Genomic DNA, 27,926 nt, shown 5'->3' on the forward strand with positions numbered 1-27,926 from the left:
TTAATGCATAGTGTTGTGTCCAATGACTTTTGTCATGGCCCATAGAAGCTAAAGAAAGCTCCACAGACCTGTGGGATATGAGTCTGTTTTACCAGTATGGTATATAATCTTGTCTTGTCTTGCCTTGCCTTGCCTTGCCTTGTCTTGCCTTGCCTTGTCTTGCCTTGTCTTGTCTTGCCTTGTCCTGTCCTGTCCTGTATCTCCTTGGATATTTTCTCAACAAATGAGAAGCTACTCCCTGCTTCAGTTAGGGTTAAATAACTTGTTCCCAGCTGAAATACAGCTCTATGTAGAACTTTATGTGAAAATTATGTGTTTTTTTTTTTTATTATTTTACCAAATTGAAAACCTCTGGAATATAATCAAGAGGAAGATGGATGATCACAAGCCATCAAACCAAACTGAACTGCTTGAAATTTTTGCACCAGGAGTATAGGCATAAAGTTATTCAAAAGCAGTGTGTAAGACTGGTGGAGGAGAACATGCCAAGATGCAGCATGAAAACTGTGATAAAAAACCATGGTTATTCCACCAAATATTGATTTCTGAACACTTAAAACTTTATGAATATGAACTTTTTTTTGCGTTATTTAAGGTCTGAAAGCTCTGCATCTTTTTTGTTATTTCAGGCATTTTTCATTTTCTGCAAATAAATGCTCTAAATGACGATATTCTTTTTTGGTATTAGGAAGAAATGTTGTCTGTAGTTTATGGAATTAAATAACAATGTTCATTTTGCACAAACATTTACCTATAAATAGCAAAATCAGAGAAAATGATTTAGAAACTGAAGTGGTTTCTTAATGTTTTCCAGAGTTGTTTAATCGTCCATGCAGTAATTATATAATGGGATGCTCTTACCTGTTTGCTTAGTTAAATCCAGGCCACTGTACATTTATACGGACAACAGAAACATTATTCAGCAGCCCCCTGTATGAGCTGTGCCAAAAGCTTGGCTGTCCTGGATGTGAGGCTAATGCTAATGCTGTCAGGGGTTCACACCTAGCCCACCTCTTTAATGCAGATTTGATGAATGGCTCAGCCGCTCACTGTGCTAAATCACGGCTGCATTAGAAGTGTCAGTTGTCTGTCTGGCGTCTCCCTGAGCGCCTGTTTTGTCGTGCTAATGAGGCAGCACTCTTGTCGGGAGAAGTTTAGCCAGGGCCGCTGTTTGGTGATTGATCTGGCTTTGTGTCTGGCTGTGTGTGTGTGTGTGTGTGTGTGTGTGTGTGTGTATGTGGGTCATGTGTAACAAGTTGTAAAATCTGTGTCTCTGCCTCCTCTTTAACTGCCGCTAATCCACCCTGTTCATAAATCAGCCTCTGTTCTCCATAGCCGCTCTGTTCATACCCAGCGCCTCTCAGCTTCCTCTGTTCTCCATCATTTCATCTCCTCTAACTCCTTCCTTTAGTCTGACTCTGGCCTGCCCACACACGCAGACAAACACACATTTAGAGGGGCAATTAAGATGTGCAGCTCAGCAGAAAGTGCGTTCAAACGCTGGTGTAAAAGGCCTCTTGTGTTTTTTAAAACTGTATAAAAACTTTGATTTAATAACTCCAGCGTTCCAGCACTGCGTTCTCACGCATATGCGGCTGATTAGCATTAAGACAACTCTGTTATACTGTGCCTTTACAATAAATCAGTTTAACTCCTTTACAATTTCATTGATAAAAAAGTATATACTTAATTGTACTTAAAACATATTTTGAGAAATATAACAGATTTATGTGCTTTAATATTATGCTTTCATCAAATGTTTGAAAGTAAAATCCGATCATACTTTTTAAATAGTACAATATAGTAATATTTAAAAAAAAAAAGACTACTATGAAGTTAACTTTTAGTTTAATGTAATTCAACATATTTCTAAAAGACTTATTTCCAAATATACTTTTATACATTTTTAGCAAAGTGTGTTAAAAACAACTGTTAGTACAATGTATCATATAACATTTAAAAAAAATAAATTAAATTACTACATTTGGTAAAATGTTTTACAAATATATTTAGATATTACATTAATATGACAGTTAAAATGTATTTCAATGCTCTGTAATTATAATGAGAAAAATATAAATATTAGTAAATTATAGGTTACAATGTTAAATAACACATTTAAATGTCAAATAAAAAAATGTAAGTAAATTTGCAACACACTAAAATTGTAGTACTTTTATTTATTTATTTACCTGTATTTAACCAGGGTAGTCACATTGAGATTAAATCTCTTTTACAAGTGAGTCCCGGCCAAGACAGCAGCACAAAAACACAAAATCAGCTAATCTACACCCTTATAGCATAGAGAAGTAATACACATATACGTACAAAGTATATTTAGTAGTACAGTATATTTAAATCTATATTAAAGTAGTACATCATATTTAAATCTATATTTTTATACCCAACGAATTATACTAGAGGTGTGCTATTTACAAAAGACAGAAACAAGCAGCATATTTGTAATGTAAATATATTTAACATTAATTCTTAGTGCATTTCTCTCTCTCTCTCTCTCTCTCTATATATATATATATATATATTCCTGGTGTATAATAGTAAAACAGATTTGATACTATACTCATTAAATGTATTCTAATTTTACTGTAAGCATATTTAAAATATTGGGTTACATGAAGTATACCTATTAATAGCAAAATAGCAGGTCTCTTATTTTTTCCAGAGCTATATATATATATATATATATATATATATATATATATATATATATATATATATATATATATAATAGACATACATACATTGTCACATAAGAGCAGTTTCAGAGCTACCAAGTTTAGTGCAGTTTACAGTGTCCAGTTAACCTGATCTTAATGTTTTTGGACTGTGGGGGACAATCTCCAGAGGAGAAGTCCCCGAAGGAATCCCACACAGACAGGGACTTGAACCTAAGACCCCCGTGCTGAGGGCCAAACATGCAAACCACCAAGACACCATTCCACCCAGTCATATGCCTTAATAATACATTTCTTTTGTTTCTTCCTGTATGTTTTCTGAACCTGTTTAATTCTGAGTCTTGTAGCGCACCTCGACCCCTCCCACACACTCCACAGCAGGAGTACAGTCACTACACACCCCGCTAAGAACAGTAGAGGGGGCACTCACTAATAGATAGACACGGGTGGGGTGGGGGAGAGTGCATCAACCTTAGAGACTTCATCTGCTCTTATTGGTGACAGAATGATGCCGCTTTCCCCCCGATATACACCCCCCGATGCCTCGTGTGTGACAGATTGAGAGCAGTTACGGAGCATCTGAACTTTTAACTCTGTCCAGGAGAGAGAGAGAGAGAGAGAGGGAAAGAGGGAAAGAGAGAGAGAGAGAGAGAGAGAGAGAGAGAGAGAAAAGTTGAGAAGCGAGCAAGTGTTTCTGACGCATGAACTTTTGATGACGCTTTATTGGAAACTCAGTGCTGTGTTTATAGCGTAATTACAGGTGAAAAACTACAGCGCACACCCACGCCTGACAACACAACCACTTTGCAACACACACACACACACTTTCTTACTCACACACACACACACACACACACACACACTTACCCACACACCTACACACACCGTGCGTCTCCCTGCAGCCTCTGCTGCCTGATTGAACTGTTATTCTCTGTGTGTGTTTTTTTATTATTACTGAGACTGTGGTTATGTCTGTCATTTTCTGTGTGTAAAGAAAGAAGCGGTGTTTGTGAAGTTATCTGAATAAGATATAAAAACAAATATTGCCTCAGCTCCTTCTTGTCATGCGTTTAGCTTGTGAAGTCTTGTTTATTAGCCTGGATTCAGTCTATTGTTCAGCATTTCAGAATGCTGCATTGCCTGTCCTGTATTTGTTAATTGAGTATCAGCAGGCTAATGCTTTGAGATCAAGGGTGCCCCCCACCCAATTGTGTACTAAAGTTTATTTTATGTTACTCCCAAAACACACCCATGATTAATTAAGAGAATTACTACATCCTTTGCGTGTTTTGAGCTACACAAGGTCTACTTTTCCTGTCGTTATGAAAGCAAAGACACACTGACACTACTTGCAATACTTAATAAAAAGAATGTTGAATATTTTAATAATTCCACTTAAGTGTGGAGCTTAAAGAACACGTCCTTTACAGTGTTTATTTGCAGGAAATGAGAAATGGCTGAAATAACAAAAAAAAAAGATGCAGAGCTTTCAGACCTCAAATAATGCAAAGAAAACAAGTTCATATTATAAAGTTTAAGAGTTCAGAAATCAATATTTGGTGGAATGTCCCTTTGTTTTTAATCACAGTTTTCATGCATCTTGGCATGTTCTCCTTCACCAGTCTTACACACTGCTTTTGGATGACTTTATGCCACTCCAGGTGCGAAATTCAAGCAGTTCAGCTTGGTTTGATGGCTTGTGACCATCATCTTCCTCTTGATTATATTCCAGAGGTTTTCAATTTGGTAAAATCAAAGAAACTCATCATTTTTAAGTGTCCACTTTAGGTAGAAGTCTGCTGTCTTGTCAGCAGAAAACACAGGTGCCATTGACTGATTAGAACCTTAACAACAGTCAACCATCAGATGTTTATTGCTATCTTGGCAATGCAGGCACTTAACGCTCATACACCTTTTGCTAATTAACACACACACACTCACACACACACGCACACACACACACAGCAGTGCACAAACCCAACTTTTACATCAGCCCTGAACAGAAACTAAAATTACATTGCTGTTCCTATAAATGAGCTGATCACACACTGTCACAGCATAAACGCTCAGGTCATTTTCGTCTGATGAGACATGCAGAAGCTCTGCGCCTTTAAAATATTAATCCACCAAAGTCAGATCACATGGAATGGCAGGTCACACACCGATTGGTTTATTTCACTTTATGCCTAAAGCACACCCATGATTAATTAAGACAATTATCACATGCCTTTTGCATGTTTCGAGCCACGCAAGGCATACTTCCTGTCGTTACGATAGCAAACACACACCGACACACTCTTTATCAAGCTTTGTGGTGCACTGCTGACATCTTGCTATAGATCGCTAAAATAGGGTCCTCAGTTTTAGAGCACTCTACAGCAGGGTGATGATAGTTTTGTGTAGTATGGCTCAAATAAAGTGAATTGCTGCTGTTTTTTTTTCTTCTCCTGACTAATCATTAGCTCCTTCCTGACGTGACTAGTGTATGTTCTTGTCTACTAGTTGTTAGCTAAGCCACTTTTACTATGATTCACAGATCGCCAGTTTGAATGGTATGGGAAAAATGATATAAAAGAGGAAAGAATAGAGTAGGATTCATTTAAATTACAGCAAATTATGGGTGAAAACATCACACTTTCTTTTTTTTTTCCTTTTTTTTTTTTTTTTACCAAAGAAACCTGAAGCAGGAAGTATAATGTTCCCTAAGCAGTATAATGATCCTAAACACACCTCAAAATCCACAATGAAATCTTCAGCTTGGGAATCTGGAGGCAGTTCAATCACCCACCTAAACATCCCTGTAAATATGGGAATATATCTCACAAGACTAAAACTACAACTACAAGTCTTCAGCATTAAAAATCAGCAAAACCCCCTCAGAAAGAACCCTGACTGACTCTCAGCTGCTACAAGAAGTGTTTACAGACTCTGATACCTGCCAAGGAGGGCATTGCTAAGTACCCACCAAGCAGGGTGCCCAGACGTTCGCCTCGGGCTGTTTTCATTTTTTGTTGTATTGAAAATGTAATAGATGGAAATAAAAAAGGAATATCGCTTAAAATATTAATGAAATGGGTCATCTTTAACTTCATGCCTTTGGAAATCAGGTCATTTTTTTCCTCCCTTAGCGATTCACACTGACATATAACTCTGAATCTAATCTAAATCTAATTTGCTCATTTTTTCATTTCAATGTACAGCTCTGAAAAAATTCAAGAGACCACTTCAGTTTTAGTTGAATCAGTTTCTCTGATTGTGCTATATCTAGGTATGTTTGAGTAAAATGAACATTGTTGTTTTATTCTATAAACTACGGACAACATTTCTCCCAAAGTTCAAATAAATGTATTGTCATTTAGAGCATTTATTTGCAGAAAATGAGAAACGGCTGAAATAACAAAAAAGATGCAAAGCTTTCAGACCTCAAATAATTATATTTAATATTAATATTCATTAAGATTTAAGAGTTCAGAAATCAATATTTGGTGGAATAACCCTGGTTTTTAATCACAGTTTTCATGCATCTTGGTATGTTCTCCTCCACCAGTCTTACACACTGCTTTTGGATAACTTTATGCCACTCCTGGTGCAAAAATTCAAGCAGTTCTTGAAAGTATACTTTGAAAGTATCATCAAGTGCAATCAGAACGACCATCAGAAACATTATGATGAAACTGGCTCTCATAAGTAGACACCTCTGTTGCACAAAAATATATTCATCAGAGTTTAAAGCCTCAGAAACTGCATGATTCCTTATGTGTTCCTTCATAGTCTGGATGACTTCAGTTTTAATTTACAATGTAGTAAAAACATTGAATGATAAAGTGTATCCAAACTTTTGGCAGGTACTGATTATGATTGTTTAAGTTAAAAGAAACCTTCTTAAGTTTTATTGGAAACAGTGTATAAGATATTTTTGATAATAAAAGTAATTTAAATTTTAATAATAAAAGCATTTCTATTGCTCCATTCATCATTAAATAGCAACGTGCAGCAACTGGACGATTCTCGTTATGTAAGAAAGTAAAAAACTGCAGAAATGGAGATTCAAGGTTTTTGACAGACTTGTGCAGCCTCCTCAAAGGTAAAACAGTTAAAGAAGAATTCCATATCTCTACACAACAGCTTTAAACACTTAACACATGTCTATACAGATTCATCAAAAGCAAATACATTTACAGCTTTAGGTCATTAGAGTAAATCTATTTAGTTTTTTCATGCCCTTGTGTTTCTGTCTCCTCAGGTGTGGTATTTGTTGGGGTGGCTGTTTTATCTACAACTGGACAAACCAGAGACCACTGAGGATCCAGAGAGCCTCAAAAAATCAGCCAGAACTTACCTCACCAAGGCCAAGAAGGTAATATCACACACATATATACAAATATGTTTTTAATGCAGTAAATACACTTATATTGTATATAATAATAAAACCGCCACCAAGACCTCTAAAGATAAAACTGGATTTTATCATAACAACTTATGTCAGATGTCAGTTAAATCCATTGCTGATTTGTTGTAAACTAGCCCATTCCATATGTAAATGGTCTATTGACCATCCAAGGACACTTTCACACATGCATGGTAACTCAGAGTCCAGGTAATGTCAAGGTTATATCCAAATAAAATCATGTGTGGGTAGAGCCGTTTTTCTTTTACTGCAGCTTTGGATACAGTCTGGACCTGACTGTCTGGACATTTTTCAATGTTCATTCACTCTAAGGAAAATGGTATAGTACAGGTACATTTTTTTAACCGAGGCACAAACCATGAGTCTTTCACATCAGACCATTTCACCAGTGTTTGATTTGTCAACTAAAAGAACACCACAGCACCTTCTGTTCTTGTGCCATTTTAAGGCTGGTCCTCCACGGTGGTTAATTCAGAAGCAAAGTAAAAAATAAATAAATAAAAAAAGCCCCAGTGACCCCAGTTCTGTACAATAGAGGACAATGTTGTTCCATCATTAAACATTTCTAAGACAATTCAGTGCCACAGTAGCCTTTCTGTCAGTTCCAACCTGATTGGATAGTCTTTATTGCTTTATTGAAGAGTCTTGAGATCCCAACAAACCCTTACTTGGACTATTTCCGTTAGTTATTCACCATAATTGACCAGGAGCTCTCAACAAACGGTAGCGTTTTGAAGATGCTCTGCTGATGCACAGTTTTCTGGATGTTACAATGCCCATGTCAGAGTCTCTCACACCAGACCATTTTACCAGAGTTGGGTTTGTCAACTACAAGAACCATGTGGCAGGAAACCAGGAACACACAGGAACCATTTTGAAAACAAAGCAAACCACAGCACCTCCTGTTCTTGTATCATTTTAAGGCTGGTTCCCCCCAGGTGGTGACCAATCAGCTTTGAGTGTGCAGCAGCAATACGGCACACTCCACAAAACAAACAAACAAAAAATAAAAAACATATTTTTCGCACTTCAAATCCTTACATTTTCCCAAAAATCAACAATGCGCTTAATAATCTGGTGCGCCTTATGTATGAATTCTACCAATCAGGTTGTAAAAAGCAGTAAATCCACTCTGCTGAAGTGCATAGTTATACAGGAGTTTCAGTTTAGTTCTCCAGCAGTATTAGCATTAGCTGCTAACTGCAGCACTTGCTCTTTCACCTTTCAGAGGCAATTATTTCAAACTGAAATCTGCATGTTTGCCATGTTAAAACAAGCTACATGGGACAAACCGCTAGCTTATAATGCCCTGGCTTACCGGAACCCTTAGGCTTCCACACTTTCAGGCAGCATTTATTAGCGCTAAGCGCTGCTAAGCATGGCTAGCGCTGCTGCTAACTGTGTCTAGCGCTGCTGATCACCGTGCTGTTGAAAATATTTAAAATCTAAGCTTACTTAAAATAAACAGAAGCACTTTACTCACCCGGAAAAAAAAAAAAAACAGTTTTTAGGAGAGGAGTCTGTGTAGATTAACAACATGGCAACACCCCTGTTGCTTACTATTGTCACTTAAAATGCGCACTGCGTTATGTATGAAAAAAAGACCAAAAACAATAGAGAGCAATTGAGAACAAACTTCTTCTATTCTTAAACATTTCTGAGACACTTCAGTGCCACAGTAGCCTTTTTGTCAGTTCCAACCTGATTTGACAGCTTTTATTACTTCATTGAAGAGTCTTGGCATCCCAACAAACCCTTACTTGGTCTACTTCCGTTAGTTATTCACCATAATAAACCAGGAGCTCTCAACAAACGGTAGCGTTTTGTAGATGCTCTGCTGATGCACAGTTTTCTGGACGTTATAATATTGTTGCCCATGTCAGAGTCTCTCACACCAGACCATTTCACCAGCGTTCAGCATGTCAAATACAAGAACCAGCTGTTCAGCAGCTGTCTAACACACATCCCAGGCCTTGACATGTGCTGGTGATGGTTGACAGTCCTGACATTGTAGGTTAACCCTGTTTTTCTCGGGTCTCTGCTTTCACTACAAAGTCATCACACACACACACACACACACACAGACAAACACACACTCTACACACTCACACACACAGCTCTAAATCACCATCACTTTTTTTTTTTACTCCTCAGTATGGGAGTTACTGGTGCTTGCCAGGACTTTTGCTACACACACACACACACACTCTTTCTTTCATCAGCACAGCGCTCTCTCAGCATGTCCTCTCCTCTCGCCGGGGTGAATTTCTCTCACACCGCCGGCGGTCGAGGGTCTGTGGAAATGGAAAATGAAAGGCGAGGGAAAGGGAGGAGAGCACATCCAGCACGAGGAGGGAGGGGAGACGGTGTCTAACTTCTTCTATCCTCACTGTCCGCTCCCTTCTTTCCTTTGTCTTACTCCTTATTCCCTCCAGCTTTTTGTCCTCTCCTTTTCTTCTTTTTTTTTCCTTCTCCTCCTTCCATCATCTCCAGTGGCCTTTCACTGCTCGAGTTATTAGAGTCCGGCTTCCTCCCGGAGAACGCCTGTGGTCACTGTGTGCAGACTTCTCATTTCTTTTTTTAATCTTTTCTTTCTCGCCTTTTTACTTCTTTTCTTTCTCTCTCTCTCTCTTTCTCTTTCTTTGTACTTATTGTTATGCTCTGGCCTTCACAGCCCCCCCTACCGCACACAGCCCCCACCCCCATGAGCTCCTGTCCTTTCCTTTGAGGGAGGACTAAAGAATTTGTTACCTTCTGTCCTTGGCATGGTCATGGAAGATGAATTGTTTGGCACCACACACACACACACACACACACTCACACACACATTCTCTCCGGCGATCTAGCAACCAGGGATTGCTGTGGCAATTCAGCTGCTCGAATGTCTGAACTTATTTTACTATTCGCTTCACCAAAGTCCCATCAGAACCTTGAATCACGTCTATTGATTTTATACCATTTAAACTTTTCTGCTGCCCATTTTATATTGTAATGAATGGACCCATTGAAATGTTTAAAAATTAATTAATTAAACATATATAGATATAAACTCCTCTATTAAGTATTTGAATGCTTTATTTTTCCAGCTTTCTTCATATACAGCATTGGATTAAGGTCATGCTTTAAAAGGAGACTGTCATTCTAGCTTTTAAAGCTTTTTGAGCTTGTGTATATGCTGCCTTTCTCTCTGTCCTCTCTCTTATTTTATTTCTAATCAACCCAACTCTCTATGTTTCTTCATTTTTGTCCCAAAATTGCAGGTATGGATGAGTTTTGATTTAATTTTTACACCTGTTGAGACCTTCACTCAGACTTGGCTTGGTCTTGAGAGTGTCTGACCTCTAGTTTGCCTTGTACTTGATCGTATGTGTACTTAGTCTTGATTTTGATCGTACCTTTACTCTCTAGATCAGGGGTTGGCAATAGGCAGCCCACGGGCCAGATGTAGCCCACAAGCATGAAACATCTGGCCGGTGAGGTTGTTTGAACTATAATGAACGATAATTAAGAAAATAAAATGGTTCTCTGGCGAGCTTTTGTTTACATTTTGTTTACTCCCCTGTCTTTCTGTCGCGCTCGCCGTGACTTTGTTTCCGCCCGTTCTTGTTTTCCCGCCCGATCTTGGGCTCCCTATCTCCTTATAAGGGCATCTTTCCCATTCATGTGCCAATTCACTAGCCGGGGCAGCGGTAGTGTATTGGACCGCGACCCTGACGACACGGGTTCGATCCCCTGTAAGGAGCGGTGTGTTTATTTATTTATTTTTCCTCTTTTCTTTTGTTCACCTGCTTTGAGATCAGCTGTTCTGCAATTGGGTTCAACAACCCTCTGGGCTGGAGAGCTACTAGTCTGTAGCACTCCATCCCATTACACTTCATTTTGCAAAACATTTTTTTTAATGTAATGTAATGGCTTGGAAAATATAATAGTAATTGCCAACCCCTGCTGTAGATAGTATGCATACTTGAAGTTCTATTGGACTCATTAGTTCTGTATCTGTAGTACATCTTGTCTTGCAGTGTACTTATGTGTACTCAGATTTGTCTTAGACTCTAAATGTACTTGAATTTGTGTTGGGATCAATGATGTGTATACTTGAACTCGTCTTAGACTCAGTGATATCTCATACTCATCCGCTTACTCATCCTGGTTTGCAGGATGGTTTGATGGCTTAATTTACCTTAATTAATCCAAAAATTGTTTGGATGTTAAAATAATAAGGCAGGGGTGTCCAAACTTTTTTTGTTGGGGGCCAGAAGGAGAAATATATTTGAAGTCACGGGCCAAAGACTCTGTAATAAAACAAATAATGAAATATACCACTTTAAATAATACATTTTACTGATTACTTTCATTTACACACCATTTTACTTGACTAACTATCTTTATCTTTGACAGTGTTGTGTAAATTAAGATTTTTCAAATTAATGTTTCATTTCATGATGACTCTTAATATTAAACTCCTTAATTACGGCAACTTTTAGACTCATTTGCCCTTTTTCTGCAGAACAAATGCACACCCTCTCCGCTTTTAGACTCTTTGGCCTGTTTTTTTGCACTAAAAATGCGCACTCTCTCCGCTTTTAGACTCTTTGGCCCGTTTTTTTGCACCAGAAATGCGCACTCGCTCCGCTTGTAGACTCTTTGGCCCGTTTTTTGCGCTACAACTTCACTCTCTCCACTTTTAGACTCTTTGGCCCGTTTCTGACACCAAGCGTTCAAACTTTGAATCTCATATTATAAAAACCTGCTTAACAGCGGGCCAACTTTCATTCTATTTCTAAAATACCTCGCGGGCCGCTCCAAAACAGGAAACGGGCCGCCAATGGCCCGCGGGCCGTAGTTTGGACACCCCTGTAATAAGGGACCACTGGTCTGAATCCCAGTTCATACTGCTTTCCATCAACAGCCGGAGTCAGAGCGAGCACAGTTGGCTGTGCTCTTTTTTCTTTTTTTCCTCTCATTTGTGCATAGCTTACGTATGGTAAATACTGTTTTCTTGTCTAAGATTGTGATTTTTTTTATAATAATTAGACTGATTGTACTTCATAATAGTTGACAGTCCAATATAAACTGAATGTCCTTTATTATTTATAATTATTTTATGTTATGTACGTATTCATTTCTTTGATTAGTATCCGTATTATTTTCCTTCCTTCAGTATAATTTTAGAATTGGTTCTTTTTTTCTTGTTACCTGATGTCTGGGTCAATCATTTGATCAGCCCTTCTCTGATCAGCCTGACTGAGCTACAGGCTGCTCAATTGTGTCAGACTGCCTCGAGCAGGCTGTGTATTGTGATCCAGTTAATATTTAACGAGACATTGAGGCAGAAATTTAATGCAGTCAACATATTTTGTAATCAGTTAGGTCAAATAATCAATGGGTCATGCAAAAGGAAAAAGCTCAAAAACCAAAATGTTGTAATTAGCCAACTGGATCAAAATTTCCCTACATATTTTTTTTGTGATTTTAAATAAAAAAAAGATCTTCTTTCACAGTGCACAGCTAACTCAAAGTCAGCCGCCTTTACTAGTCGCTGCTTTATTTTTATTTTTCCTCTCTCTGAAAGGTCTCGTGGCTGGAGTTTCTCCTCTGGAGCACAGCACTTCATTAGTTATGGTTGATTTGAGCATGCACTATTGATGTGTAATTATAGCAATCCAATAGAGAGGCCGGGCCGCAGCATTGCTAAGCTCTCACGCTGATCGATCCTGGCATTCTCCTCAAGGCCTTCAGATTAAAACTCTCCATACACTGCCGCTAAACACACTTTACTGCGCGCTGACCCTCCAGCACAACCGTACCAAATTGCCTTTGCAGTTTAGCCACAAAAAGAAGCCAATCGCAGGTGAAAAGCAAAGCGAAGAAAGTAGATTTAGTGATTAATGGAAACACAAACCACTGGCGAGCTAGCAGAGGTGTTCGTCCTTCAGAGTGCAGAACTTTCTTGAAAGCTGCTGCTGGAAAAACACAAAGAGTTTACAAATTCTGTTTAAATAAATAGCTAAAGCAAAGTATTGTCTGCCATAAAAAGGAGAGATTGAAATATATACAGGGTTCATACGGTCATGAAAAACCTGGAAAAGTCATGCAATTTCATTCGATAGAGAAAAGCTATTTTGAGATAGCAAATACGTCAACACAGAGTTACAGGGGTTGGACAATGAAACTGAAACACCTGTCATTTTAGTGTGGGAGGTTTCATGGCTAAATTGGAGCAGCCTGGTGGCCAATCTTCATTAATTGCACATTATTGCACCAGTAAGAGCAGACTGTGAAAGTTCAATTATCAGGGTAAGAGCACAGTTCTGCTCAAAATATTGCAATGCACACAGATCAGCTCTACACATCATGGCGGCGCGTTAACACGCAGCGGCCGCTCCGGGTCCGTTAAATGGTGCTTTTGTGTTACTATTTGTCGTTTTTTCCGTTTATTTCCTGCAAATATGTGCATCGGAACACCCGTGCACATGTTCTACCACCGCCAGACCCTGCTACAGTGGAGAAACCAGCCAGAAAACACGCTACCGGACGAGGTTCTGCAGACGCTACTTGAGCTTAGCCTGCTAAGAGACCCAGGCCGCCAGCCCGCGGTGTTTCCTGACGCCGGAGCCCAGCGGAAGTGCCATCGCAAGCGGTGCGAGCGTAAGCAGAAGCGTGGAAAGAGAGCCGGGATCCGCGCGAGGCTAATGGCTAGTCCTAGCCGGCCGGCTATACCATCGCTCTTTCTTGCAAACGTCTGTTCCCTTGACAATAAACTGGACTACATCCGACTCCAGCGAACTACCCAGTGTGAGTTCAGAGACTGCTGTGTTTTGGTTTTTGTGGAATCGTGGCTTAACGACAACATTCTGGACAGCGCCATTCAGCTAGCTGGGCTAACCGCGTTCAGAGCCGATAGAAGCGCGACTCTATCCGGGAAGACCCGCGGTGGAGGCGTGTGTGTTTACATCAACACGGAATGGTGTAACAACGCTGTGACTGTCGCCAAACACTGCTCTCCGCTGGTGGAGTTCCTGATAGTCAAGTGCAGACCTTTTTATTTAGTACGGGAGTTCTCCGCCGTGCTAATAGCTGCTGTCTACATTCCACCCAGCGCTAGCATTGGTGCTAATGCTAAAGAGGCTCTGTGTGAACTCTATCGGACTATCAGCGATCTGCAAAACAAACACCCAGACGGACTGTTTATTATCGCCAGAGATTTCAACCACGCAAATCTCAAGTCAGTGCTCCCTAAATTCCACCAACATGTGAACTTTGCAACGAGAGGAGCGAGCGCGTTGGATCTTGTTTACACAAACATCCCCAGCGCATACCGGGCGGAGCCCCGCCCCCACCTCGCTTTCTCAGATCACATGTGTGTTTGGCTGACACCAACATACACACCACTCATCAGACGCTCCAGACCAGTTCAGAAGCAGGTGAAAACCTGGCCGGCAGGCTCCATCTCTGCCCTTTTTGTTTTGAGTGCACTGCATGGGACATGTTTAGGGAGGCTGCTACTGAAGGCGATTCTGTTGATTTAGAGGAGTATGCAGCATCAGTCACTGGCTACATCAGCAAGTGTATTGATGATGTCACTGTCTCCAAGACCATCACCACACGCCCAAACCAGAAGCCTTGGATGACTGCTGAGGTACGTGCGCTGCTGAGGACCCGCGACTCCGCCTTCAGAGTGGGTGACAAGGTGGCCCTGAGGAAAGCGAGAGCTGACCTGTCAAGAGCTATCAGAGTGGCAAAGCGTGCACACGCCCAGAGAATCCACAGCCACTTCAAGGACACGGGTGACGCGCGGCGCATGTGGCAGGGCATCCAGGCAATCACCAACTACAGTACAATGCCACCGTCCTGTGAACGTGATGCCTCCCTCCCTGATGCCCTAAACAACTTTTATGCACGGTTTGAGGCACAAAACAACACGATGGCGAGAAAGACCATGCCCAAGCCGGACGAGCAGGTGTTGTGCCTGACTGCAGTGGATGTGAGGAACACTCTGCGCAGAGTCAACCCACGAAAAGCTGCAGGACCAGACAACATCCCCGGCAGAGTGCTCAGGGAGTGCGCAGACCAGCTGACAGATGTTCTCACGAACATCTTCAACATCTCCCTGTGCAGCGCCACTGTCCCAACGTGCCTCAAGTCCACCACCATCGTCCCCATGCCAAAGAAGTCCACAGTGTCCTGCCTCAATGACTACCGTCCCGTTGCACTTACACCCATCATCATGAAGTGCTTCGAGAGGCTAGTCATGAAGAACATCAAGACACAACTGCCCTCTTCACTGGACCCCCTGCAGTTTGCGTATCGTCCCAATCGCTCCACGGACAATGCCATCACCACCACCCTTCATCTCTCCCTCACCCACCTGGACAAGAAGGACACTTACGTCAGAATGCTGTTTATAGACTTCAGTTCAGCATTCAACACCATCATCCCACAGAACCTCACCAGGAAGCTAAGCTCGCTCGGCCTCAACACCCCCCCTCTGCAACTGGATCCTGGACTTTCTGACGGGGAGAACCCAGTTAGTCCGGTTCGGGGGCAGCACCTCCAGCACCATCACACTGAACACGGGGGCCCCCCAGGGCAGTGTCCTGAGTCCTCTGCTGTTCACCCTGCTGACTCATGACTGTGCTGCAAAACACAGTTCTAACAGCTTTATCAAGTTCGCCGATGATACAACCATGATCGGTCTCATCACCAAAGGCGACGAGTCAGCATACAGAGAGGAGGTGCAGCGGCTGACAGACTGGTGTACAGTCAACAACCTTCAACTGAATGTGGACAAGACAAAGGAAATGGTTGTTGACTTCAGGAGAGCACAACACACCCACTCTCCACTCAACATCGACGGGTCCTCTGTGGAGATTGTTAAGAGCACCAAGTTTCTTGGTGTCCACTTAGCAGATAACCTCACCTGGACCCTGAACACCAGCTCTACAGCCAAGAAAGCCCAGCAGCGTCTCTACTTCCTCCGGAAGCTGAGAAAGGCCCGTCTCCCTCCACCCATCCTCACACTCTTCTATAGAGGGACCATTGAGAGCATCCTGAGCAGCTGCATCACTGCCTGGTTTGGGACCTGCACCGTCTCTGACCGCAAGACCCTCCAGCGTATTGTGAGGACAGCTGAGAGGATCATCGGCATCTCTCTCCCCTCCATCATGGACATTTACACCACCCGCAGCATCCGCAAAGCAACCAGCATTGTGAATGACCCCACTCATCCCTCACATGAACTGTTCTCCCTCCTGCCTTCGGGAAGAAGGTACCGCAGCATCCGGTCCAGCACGACCAGATTCTGCAACAGCTTCTACCCCCAAGCCATCAGACTCCTTAACTGCAGAGACTGAACTGATGGTTTTTCTGTACATGCACACACACTCTTACCCCACTTACCCCAGAACATGGAAAGCACTAAAAACCCTACTACCTCACTGGACTCTATTGCACACTGTGTAATAGAGTAATTACTACCTCACCTGGTCCTTTTTGCACACTGCAAAATTTGCACACTGTCTTGTTATTTATTATTCTTTGTCTGTATGGTGTTGTATTCTGATCCAAGATGGCGGCGCGTGCACACGCTGCGGCTTCTCTCCCCCCCGAGGAAACAGCGTTTTCGTGTTTTTTGTCTCGTAAGTCGCAGTGTTTTTGTACGTCTTTGTCGTGCGTTCACGTCCTGAAACGCACTAACAGCCGTGAGTTTCTGCTTGGAGTCGGCAGAAACTCACTTTTGGAGTTAAACCGCGGACTCCGAGAAGAACTGCGAGTCTGCGGCGTGCTCCGGACACCCGCACCCCCACCGACCCCCATCGCTGCAGCTCGCCCACAATGGAAGCGCCACAGGCGGCAGGCGAGAAGGCAGAAACGGGGTAAGCGCGGGGGGTATCCGAGCGAGGCTAGCGGCTAGCCCACACAAGCCAGCTATCCCCACCCTACTTTTGGCCAATGTACGCTCTCTGGACAATAAACTGTATTACATCCGCTTACTTCAGTCAACTCAGAAGACCGTGAGAGACTGTTGTGTTTATGTTTTCACCGAAACCTGGCTCAACAACAGCGTCCCGGACCACGCCGTTCAGCTGGAGCGGCTAACATGCTATCGGGCGGACCGCGCGCTAGCTGACGGAGGTAAGAGCCGCGGCGGCAGGCTCTGTGTTTACATCAGCGATGCTTGGTGTCGGAACGTTGTTGTGGTCTGTAAACACTGCTCACCGGTAGTGGAACTGATGATTATCAAATGCCGTCCGTTCTATCTACCGAGAGATTTCTCCGCCGTGCTGATCGCTGCTGTTTACATCCCTCCGACCTCCAACAACAGCGTGAGGAGTGAAGCACTGAATGAACTGTACCAGTACATCAGTGAACAGCAGACAGCGCACCCAGATGCTTTTCTCATTCTGGCTGGAGATTTCAACCATGCAGACCCAAAGAGTGTGTTTTCTGGACTTTTTAAACACATAGACTTTCCAACCAGGGGAAACAACATATTGGACCAGGTCTTTACTACACACAGAGGAGCCTACCGAGCCCCCCCCCCCCCTCCCCCACCTGGGAGCCTCTGATCACCTCACCATTATGCTAATGCCAGCTTACAGACCACTGGTTAAAGTCACCAAACCAGTTCTTAAGCAGGTACGAGTATGGCCAGAGGGTTCCTCAGAGGCACTTCAGGACTGTTTCAGCACAACAGACTGGAATATGTTCAGAGAGGCTGCCACCCACAACAACTCCACAGACATTCAGGAGTACACAGAAACTGTCTCTGCCTACATCACCAAGTGCACTGATGATGTAACCGACCTCAAGACCGTCACTGTTCTAGCGAATCAGAAACCATGGCTGACAGGAGAGGTCCACAAGCTCCTGAAGGCTAGAAATGCAGCCTTCAGAACAGGTGACCAGGCAGGCCTGAGGTCAGCCAGGGCCAACCTGTCCCGCGGGATTTGGAAAGCTAAGAGGCTGTACTCAAAGAAGATTTCCCAACACTTCAGTGACAGCAGAGACACACAGAACCTGTGGCAGGGTATCCAGTCTATCACAGGCTATAAACCACATCCACAGACCTGCGACAGTGACACATCTCTGCTGAACGACCTGAATGGGTTCTTCGCAAGGTTCGAGCCACTCAACAACACACCCGCCTAGAAATCCATCCTTCCTCCTGGTGACCAGGTGCTGACGCTGTCCCCAGACAGTGTGAGGAGAGCATTCAGCAGGATCAATGCTCGGAAAGCTCCTGGGCCTGACAACATTCCTGGCCGTGTGCTGAGAGACTGTGCCTGGGAACTCACAGAGGTTTATACTGACATTTATAACACCTCTCTGAGTCAGGCGGTGGTTCCCACATGCTTCAAAGCCACCACCATCATCCCTGTCCCAAAGAAGGCATCGCCATCCTGTTTCAATGACTATCGTCCAGTTGCACTCACCCCCATCCTCATGAAGTGCTTCAAACGACTAGTCATGCATCACATCAAGTCTTTGCTCCCCCCCCCCTCCCTGGACCCCTACCAGTTTGCTTATCGGTCAGATCGCTCGACCGATGATGCCATCTCCACTGTTCTCCACTCAGCCCTCACACACCTAGACAAGAAGAACACCTACGTCAGAATGCTGTTTGTTGACTTCAGCTCAGCATTCAACACAATCGTCCCCCAACAGCTCATACACAAACTGGACAGTCTGGGGCTGAGCACTTCACTGTGCAACTGGCTGTTAGACTTCCTGACTGGAAGACCACAGGCAGTGCGGGTTGGCAGCAGCACATCCAGCATCACCACACTGAACACAGGGGCTCCCCAAGGATGTGTGCTGAGCCCCCTTCTGTTCACTCTGCTGACCCACGATAGCACACCAGCACACACCTCCAACCTCTTCGTCAAGTTTGCGGATGATACGACGGTGGTGGGTCTCATCAGCAACAACGATGAGTCACACTACAGGAGCGAGGTGAGCCACCTGGCCTCCTGGTGCAAACACAACAATCTCTCTCTGAACACAGAGAAGACCAAGGGGATTGTTGTGGACTTCAGGAGAACTCACACACTGCACACACCTCTGTTCATCAACGGAACTGCTGTGGAGAGGGTGAGCAGCACCAAGTTCCTGGGTGTGCACGTCACAGAGGACCTCTCCTGGAGCACCAACTCAGCGTCACTGGCCAGGAAGGCAAATCAGCGTCTCTACTTTCTCCGCAAGCTGAGAAGAGCTGGAGCCCCCACCCCCATCATGACCACCTTCTACAGAGGGGCCATCGAGAGCATACTGACCAGCTGTTTCACCGTGTGGTACGGGGCCTGCACAGCATCCTGCCGCAGGACCCTCCAGCGCATCGTGAGAGCAGCTGAGAAGATTGTTGGCACCTCTCTCCCCTCCCTTCAGGACTTGTACAGCTCCCGCCTCACACGGAAAGCCCTCCGTCTGGCAGGAGATCCCTCTCACCCACTACACAGCTTCTTCATCCTGCTGCCATCAGGGAGGAGACTGCGGAGTCTCGTGGCGAGGACCAGCAGACTGCGAGACAGCCCCATCCATCAGGCTGTGAGGATGCTGAACTCTCTTCCTGCTCTACCCCCCATCCCAATCCTGCCCCCAGCACACACTCACTCAGCATCCTGACCCCCCCACTAATAAAGTACTGAAACTCTGCACTACAATGCACAAAGTACTGGTCCCTACCAAACGGACTTGCACTACTGATATACTTGCACTGTCAATACGCACTTTAATTCCACTTAATTAAACTGTGAACTTTAAGGACTTACGCACCCATTCACTTTACCAGCCTTAAGCTATATACCATATACCGTATTTGCACTACTGTTATTTACTATTTTTACTGTCATTCCATCTCAATCACCATCAATATTGCACTATTGTCTTACGTATGTTTATTGTGTCTTGCTGTATTGAACATATAGTGCAGGGATGGGCAACTTCCATGATGAGAGGGCCACATTTTTTTCAGCATGACCATTGGAGGGCCACATGACCTCGCACTTCAAATAATTGAATATGAAAAACGCTACAAATGATTTTCAATAAGAACAAATTTTATATGAATTTATATCTGTATGTTTACAGCACCAACATTTATCAACAACTATTTTCTGCATATTAATGCATTTTAATACGGCAAAAGACAAACCGTTTGCTTAAAAAAAGTGCAAAAATGACCTTAAGTATGAAATGACTAAAAATAAGAAAACAAATAATCAAATATTCATTCAGTAAAAAGACAAAAGACAGGAGCGAAACAATAGGAAGATGAACCAGGTCAAGACAATGGAGAATGCATGGGAGAATAAACAGGTGTGTTTATGGCTCAGAGCCATGCCATTTAAAACTCTGAAACCAAACAATGAAATGACTGCTGGCCAGTGCACCGAGGTATTTACAGGCAAAATGCCATCAGGAGCCTCACAGGTGCATTATGGGCCAGCTGCAACAGAGTGACAAGCTTTATGAACAGGTACCCAACTGCAGTGAGTTGGAATAGCAGCTTTATTGAGGATAATTGTTCTGTTTTGCTTATAGACTTTCCCTAAGAACAAGAGTGTAATTTACTGTGGTGGAGAAAACTGTGCTTTAAGCTCGTCTCTTATGGTATGTGGATTTTACAAAAGATACAGAACTCATCACCTAAAGTCATCACTAAAAGTTACAAAATAATTTTGCACAAATACGACCCACGTTACACAGTTCTTGTGAATGTTGTCTGGCCTGCTTCACCAAAGTTACATAGTCAGTTAGCAGTGTGCCGGGCCCAAAGAATCAATGTAAAAACTGCACTTTTTTTTTTTTTTTTTACAAGGCATTCTGCCTATTCCAGCAGCAAATTATTAAAGATGCCTTGTACATTAGCTGCTGTAGTTTTCAAGAGCAACCCAACTATCAGAGTTACACAAACAAAAACCTCAAATACATTTAAATAATGACTACACACGTTTGTAAACTCTATACTAGGACTGTCAACGTCAAAGCATTATAATGCATGGCATTAATTGGGAATCAGTAACATGTTATTATTATATTTTTTTACGCAAATTAATTACACCACCAAGTTTGATCCTATCTTCCACCAGCCAGATAATGTACTTCTATGAACAATAGTTGTCTCTGCTGCTGCTTCTTGCTGTTTACACACTAAGAGCGTGGTATGTGCAGCGTTCACTGCTCACAGCCACGCCACTCTGCCAGTCTGCCACTCTGCGCTGCACGTCCTATTAAAAAAACAATATGTTTAAAAGTGCAGCAGCACATATTTCAGCATTCTGTGTTAAAGCAGCTTCACACTGCACAGATATACTGCTACTTTTTCTTGGCTACAATCACTCAAGTGTCAAGGAATAGAGCTTTTGGGATTAATGTAGGCCAGTGCAGCACATAGCTGAGCTTATTACAGTACCTTCAAATTAGTCCTATCACAGTGTGTGTTTATTGGAAAAGACTGATTGAAAGGGAAATAAGATAAAAGAGACGCATCACAGTTTACAAAAATGAACCAGTCACGTAACCCTACACACAGCAAAGGGAGAGAATAGCTTACACACCTACAGCGAACCTCATGAACCCTATAACTTGTACTTCATAAAGACCAAAGATTAGGACTCTGGATATCTCCTGAGCTTAAAAGCAGCTTTAACACTTGACCTGAAGTTCCAAACTCACAAATTTGGAAATAAAAAAAGGCTAGTGTGAAAACACCCTTAGTTGAATTTCTTTTTGTTCCAATAATGCAAACAGTTATTAACACAAGAGCCCTCGGTGAGCATTATTAGAGCAGAATTTAAGTAGTTACCACTGTTGAGACCTTCAACACGCTTCATTTAGCTCTGCATTGACGCAGATTCCTCTCATCTCTGTCCCCAAATCTGTCCTCATCGTGCGAGCTGCAGTTTTAAATCCACTGAATTTCTTGTAGACAGCGTGATCCTGCTTTAGTCACTCTTGAACCAAAGTACTTTAATGCTTTCATACCTACTTTTGGAGAAAGCCTTGTAATGTCCTCGTACAGCATATAAACCATATAATGGAGAGGTAATGTTGTGAATGTGAAATCAGCCGTCGTGGCGTAAGCGATAGATTTTCTCAGCCGCGCTCCTTCTAAAGCACAGACGAGACTCTCACTGAGACTTGGTAAAAGCACTTTCATTTCCATTTCATACACGGGAGCTATATTTGGTTTCCAAATAGGCAGAGCATCACAGGAGCCCATCTCACCACAGTTATGCGCCGACTCGCGCAGGATTGCTTTGCTGCCTGATCTGTTGTAGCTAACTTTTTTTTTTTTTTTTTGCTTTTTGCAAATAAGAAAGTAAACAGTTAGCTTTGTGAATGCGGGGCAGGGGAGAGGCGCGAGAGTAACAGTGCTGTGCTATTTTCACCTGAGCTGCTACAAAAATGGCATTGAAAACAGTTTTAAAGCAGCACCCTTCAGTGAAGCACTTGGCACTTGACTTCTTCCGTGCCTAGAAAATGCACAGCTAAATAGTGTGTGCGTTTTTATATTCTTTGCGAGCGTGTGTAAGTAGTCTACATAATTGACAGCTTTGTTGTAAGTGTGGTTTATTTTTGCCAAAGTCACAAAATTGTCGGTTTTGAGGAGATTACTCTTTATGGTCAGTGCCAGCATCATTTCATTTTCTTTACATTACAATACATTACAATGTATTTATCTGGTTCTTTTATCAAAAGTGACTTTTTGATGAGGTACCTATGACTTTTGATGAGGTATCTAAACAATAGAGGACAGAAAAATCCAAGGCTAAAGGAAAACATCTTGTCAGGGCCTGAAAGAGACCAAATTCAAAAATGAACCTTCAAAAATGCGCTCTTTCTGAAGCTTAACGGTGCGTTGGCCATCCAAACTAGTTACAAACTCTTCATGGGACACGGAAGCCCGCACTCAGTGAGAAGCAAGAGTTTTGCTGCTTAAATCTCTTTATTCTAACATATTCAAACATGTCCGCCTTAGAATAAAGAGATTTAAGCAGCAAAACTCTTTCTTTTCGCTGAGTGCGGGCTTCTGTGTCCCATGTAGGGCCTGAAAGAGGCCGGAAGGGTTAGAAGTAGTTAGTGTGTTAGAGGTTTTAGGAGAGTAAGTGGTCTTTGAAGAGCTCTGTCTTCAGGAGTTAGTAACTCCATTAGTAACTCAGTTACTTTTTTGGTGAAGTAACTAGTAACTATAACTAATTACTTTTTCAAAGTTTTTCAAGCTGTAACCTAGATATAAATAATAATATCCTAATAATAATAGAATAATAATAAATAATAGAATAATATGCCAATTAGGATGTAGCAGTAGGGTATTTTAATTTTCGTCCCTGACTCTAATTCATTTAAGTTATATACCTGATTTAATCATTTTCTGTACAATCTCTGCTAAAGTTTTAGGTGAAGAACACCTAAAGAAGGTCAGTTCATGTTTCTGGAAAAACAAAAAAGTGGGCGCGGCATCGCAATGGTTACCATCCATCGCTACGGTGGGTCATAAATGACGATGGACAATGATATCTTCCATCGGCACAACCCTAGGCTTGGGTCGGTTTGGGCTGGATACTTTGGGCCAAATCTTAGCTCTACCCAAGACTGACTGATGATGTTTGAAAGCTTGAGTTAAAAGGATCGAATATTCAACATGAGTGAATCTATATTACCATGTAGTGCACCTCATAGGTCCTGCACTTCTGGTCAAAATTTCTGTGACTGTGAAAAGTAATGTGAGTTAAAGGTGAACTCATATCCAAAAGTCAGAGTTAAAAATTATATAATAATATTTTTAACATGTTAAGCTTAAGGTTGCTGTATTTTTTTTTTTCTTCTTTTGCACAGTTTCAGAATGAAATAAAGCAAACAGTGGGGCACCCCAAGGTGTTGAGCTCCCGGATGACTTTCACCAGGGTCTTAAACCTTAATTAGCTTGTTAGCGCTATGGCTTGTTCACAGTCTTCAGCAGGAAAGGTCAGGTTGTGCAAATTTCAAAACTTCATAAATGCCCTTAACTTCTCAAACTTTGTCCCAGATTTGAGGAGCCATGTGGTTTTCTAAGCGAATCAGAAGTTTTGATGCACATAAAGCAGCACAAGACTGAAAAGTAGAAAAAAGTTTCCTTTATATGTTTGTTTATATATATATATATATATATATATATATATATATATATATATATATATATATATATATATATATGTTTTATTTGTTCTTTATTTAGCCAGTTATAAAGAACACATTCTTATTTATAATGGCAGCCTGGCAAGAGGGAAAAAGATTCTTGAAGGAAAAAAAAACAGTACAACACACAATGACAAACATCATACACTAGCAGACCTGTGACAACAACATTTCTCACTCAAAATGACAGATTTCCTAAAAGCTGACTTAAAAAATAAAATTGTCCAGTTTTAATGTTTTTTTTTGCAGCGAGTAATGTGACATAATTGCAAAACTGTAAGTAAGAGTTGGTACACAGACTGTTCACTCAAATTATTATTATTATTATTATTATTATTATTATTATTATTATTATTAATGAAAATACCTTAAGAAAACTTAAATTGTAATAGTAGAGCAGCATACAAACATTTAGATAGATAGATAGATAGATAGATAGATAGATAGATACATACATACATACATACATACATACATACATACATACAGACAGACAGACAGACAGACAGACAGACAGACAGACAGACAGACAGACAGACAGACAGACAGACAGACAGACAGACAGACAGACAGACAGACAGACAGACAGACAGACAGACAGACAGACCTTATTAATCCACGAGGGAAAATTCTAGAAATTCTTGTGCACCCCTGTCAAAATTACTATAACAAGGAACAGTTAAGCAAGTTGAAGATGAATTGATATCCAAAAGAAACAGTTCCATTTATATTTTAAGCACAAACATATTTAAAATAGCAAAAAATAGGAAAGGGACCAGATGCATAAGTTTGGCTACCCTGCTGTGGTTAGTACCTACTGTAGTAGCAACCCTTTAGCAAATATCACACCTTGTAAATACCTTTGCTAGCCAAATAAGAGTCTTTTAATTCTTGTAAATTTTTTCCAGTTCTGTGCGATTGTTCTGGGCTGTCTTTCATTCAGAAGCTCTAGAAGATAAGGTGTTGCCTTTTGAGGTAGTTTACTGTGGATTTTGTTATGTGGTCCTCACCCATCTTTATGCTAGTCCTAGGCAGCTGCTTAGAGGAACCCGTAGCTGCTGTTTTTGGTAGGCACTGTTAGAGGAGTCTATAAAGCTTTGAAATTGACATTACCTGGCCTTTTCTACACTCTAAAAAAACAACAGAGGAACAATATAAGTACTTAAAGGTACACTCTTCATAAGTGTACCTCTAGAGGTATAATATTGGTCTATACAGGGTCTGATTTGTTCCCTCTGAAGTACGAAGTCTTTCCTAACCGCAATAAGTACAGATTGTCATATTTGGGACAGGACTCACGCAGATACAGATTTGGTTCTTTATTAAAGAATAAAGCGGTACAGGAGTAGTCAAAAACAGAAGCAGTAAATAACCAGCAGACAGGAGCCACGTAGACAAAACCATACCATAAACAGGAACAGTCCAGAGAATCATACACAGGAAGGCCAGCAGCAGAGGTAGACAAAAAGGCAGAGATGATAAACAGTCCAGGTCAAACACGGTAAATCCAATAACAGAGGAGCAGGCAAAAATCGCCAAAAAAGAACAAGGTCATACACGAAAAACAGAGACTAGAGATAGAACGCTTTGTAATGAGGATAAACCAACAATACTCGGAACAGGTGTGTGCGTGAAGAGCTCTTTTATACGGCAGGTAATCAGTATTCAGGACTTCCTGGAGGAAGCAGGTGATGTGTCATGTGATCGGGGGTGTGTGTGATGTCAGCAGGTGGTGCGTTCTGGGTAGTGTAGTTGGTAGACTGTATCACTGTACTAATAAACAATATTTATTTTAATTTCCCATTTTTTATTTGAAAGCCAGACAATTTTAGATCATCAGGTTCTTGACACATATTCAGTTGATGATAATGTTTATAAAAAAAAACATGGGTACAAATAAGGACTTTCACTGAAAGGTACTTTTTTTTGTACCTCAATAAAAGGTACAGCCCCAGCGACGAGCTTTACACTCTTTTAAGTACAAATCTGTACTTATTTTTCTTAGTGTGTAACAATGATTGTGATGAAACCTAACAGGCTAATTAAGGTCTGAGACATCGATCAAAGTTATCCGAGTGCTTAAATCTCCTAGGGTTCCCATACTTTTGCAAGTTACTCCTTCCCTTTTTTTCAATATAAAGTTGCACAAGTGATATTTCTTAAAACAATAACTGATTACAGTAACAGTAATTTAGAACAGGGCTGCTCAAACTTTTGCATTCCACAGTAAGACTTTAAATCGGTGAGTCTGTTCTAATATATTTTATCTGTTCAAGTAAGAAAGTTGATCATTGTAAGGAGAATTGTGGAAACTTAACATTCTAGATCTGATTAAACCACACAAAAAATGTGTAAAAAAAAAAAAGTTTTCTCTTTCTAATATGAATACTGTGCTGTTAATTGGATTTAATGTGCATAGAAATTAAATAAAAAATATATTTTACTCCAGTTCCAGTCAGTGAACACTGTGGGACAGTTCCGTTCTCTGATCTGGAAGCCACAGAGTATTTGTCACCTGTGTGAATTCTACCTTTTCTTGCCCAAGCCCACAGAAATCTCTCACCGTCCCTGAACTTTGTGTTAATACAGAACCTCATTACTTACTGAAATGCTGTCCTAGTTCTTTTCCTGTAATGATGAATGAGTTTTAATGGACAATTTTCAGAGTTTTTTACTCTCTCTGTTTAAATACCTTTAGACCAATATGTCTTAAACTGTATCCACATACAGTACATACTAGTGCTTCTCAAAAAGTTAGAATATTCGTTGAAAAGTTACTTTACTTCAGTAGTTCAGTTTGAAATGTGAAACTCATATATTATATAGATGTATTATTACACACAGAGTGATCTATTTTAAGAGTTTATTTATTTTATTGTTGATGATTATGGCTTACAGCCAAAGAAAAAACAATAACCTGTGTTTTAGAAAATTGTAATATTATATAAGAACAATTGGTGTTTTTGACAGTGTGGGCAGTCCTGCTGGAAAATAAAATCCTAATCTCCATAAAAGTCATCAGCAGAGAGAAGCATGAGGTGCTGTAAGATTTTGTGGGAAAACAAAACTGCCCTGACTTTAGACTTGATAAGAAAACACAGTGGATCAACACCAGCAGATGAAATGTCTCTCTAAACCATCACTGATCATCAGTAAATTTTACATTTCATTTGTAAATCAAGGGGAGCAGAGTCTGGAGGAAGAGTGGAGAGACACACAGTCCAAACTGCTTGAGGTCTAGTGTGAAGTTTCTACAATCAGTGATGGTTTGGAGAGACATGTCATCTGCTGGTTTTGATCCACTGTGTTTTATTATCAAGTCTAAATTCAGTGCAGTTTTGTTTTCCCACAAAATCTTACAGCACTTCATGCTCCCCTCTGCTACTGACAACTTTTATGGAGATGCAGATTTCATTTTCCAGCAGGACTTGGCACACTGCCCACACTGCCAAAAGTACCAATTGGTCTTATATAATATTCAAATTTTCTGAGACACTGTTTTTTGGGTTTTTCATTGGATGTAAGCCATAATCTTTAATCAACGATAAAAGAAATAAATCATGTTTAAAATAGATCACTCTGTGTTGAATACATCTATATAATATATGAGTCTCACATTTTTAATTTTTAACAATTTTTTTAAA

General features: G+C 41.3%; 1 protein-coding gene across 1 annotated transcript in view; it reads left to right on the top strand.

The window, feature by feature from the left end:
- The window catches only part of si:dkey-12j5.1 (uncharacterized), a 196,674-nt gene that overhangs the window by 134,472 nt on the left and 34,276 nt on the right, over window positions 1–27,926 (top strand). The window contains exon 10 of the mRNA XM_022679489.2: window positions 6,940–7,053. Coding sequence (XP_022535210.1) covers window positions 6,940–7,053 — 114 coding nt within the window. The remainder of the gene's footprint in view (window positions 1–6,939; window positions 7,054–27,926) is intronic.

Source organism: Astyanax mexicanus, chromosome 1 (genome assembly GCF_023375975.1).
Source record: "Astyanax mexicanus isolate ESR-SI-001 chromosome 1, AstMex3_surface, whole genome shotgun sequence".
Classification (NCBI taxonomy): Eukaryota; Metazoa; Chordata; class Actinopteri; order Characiformes; family Acestrorhamphidae; genus Astyanax; species Astyanax mexicanus.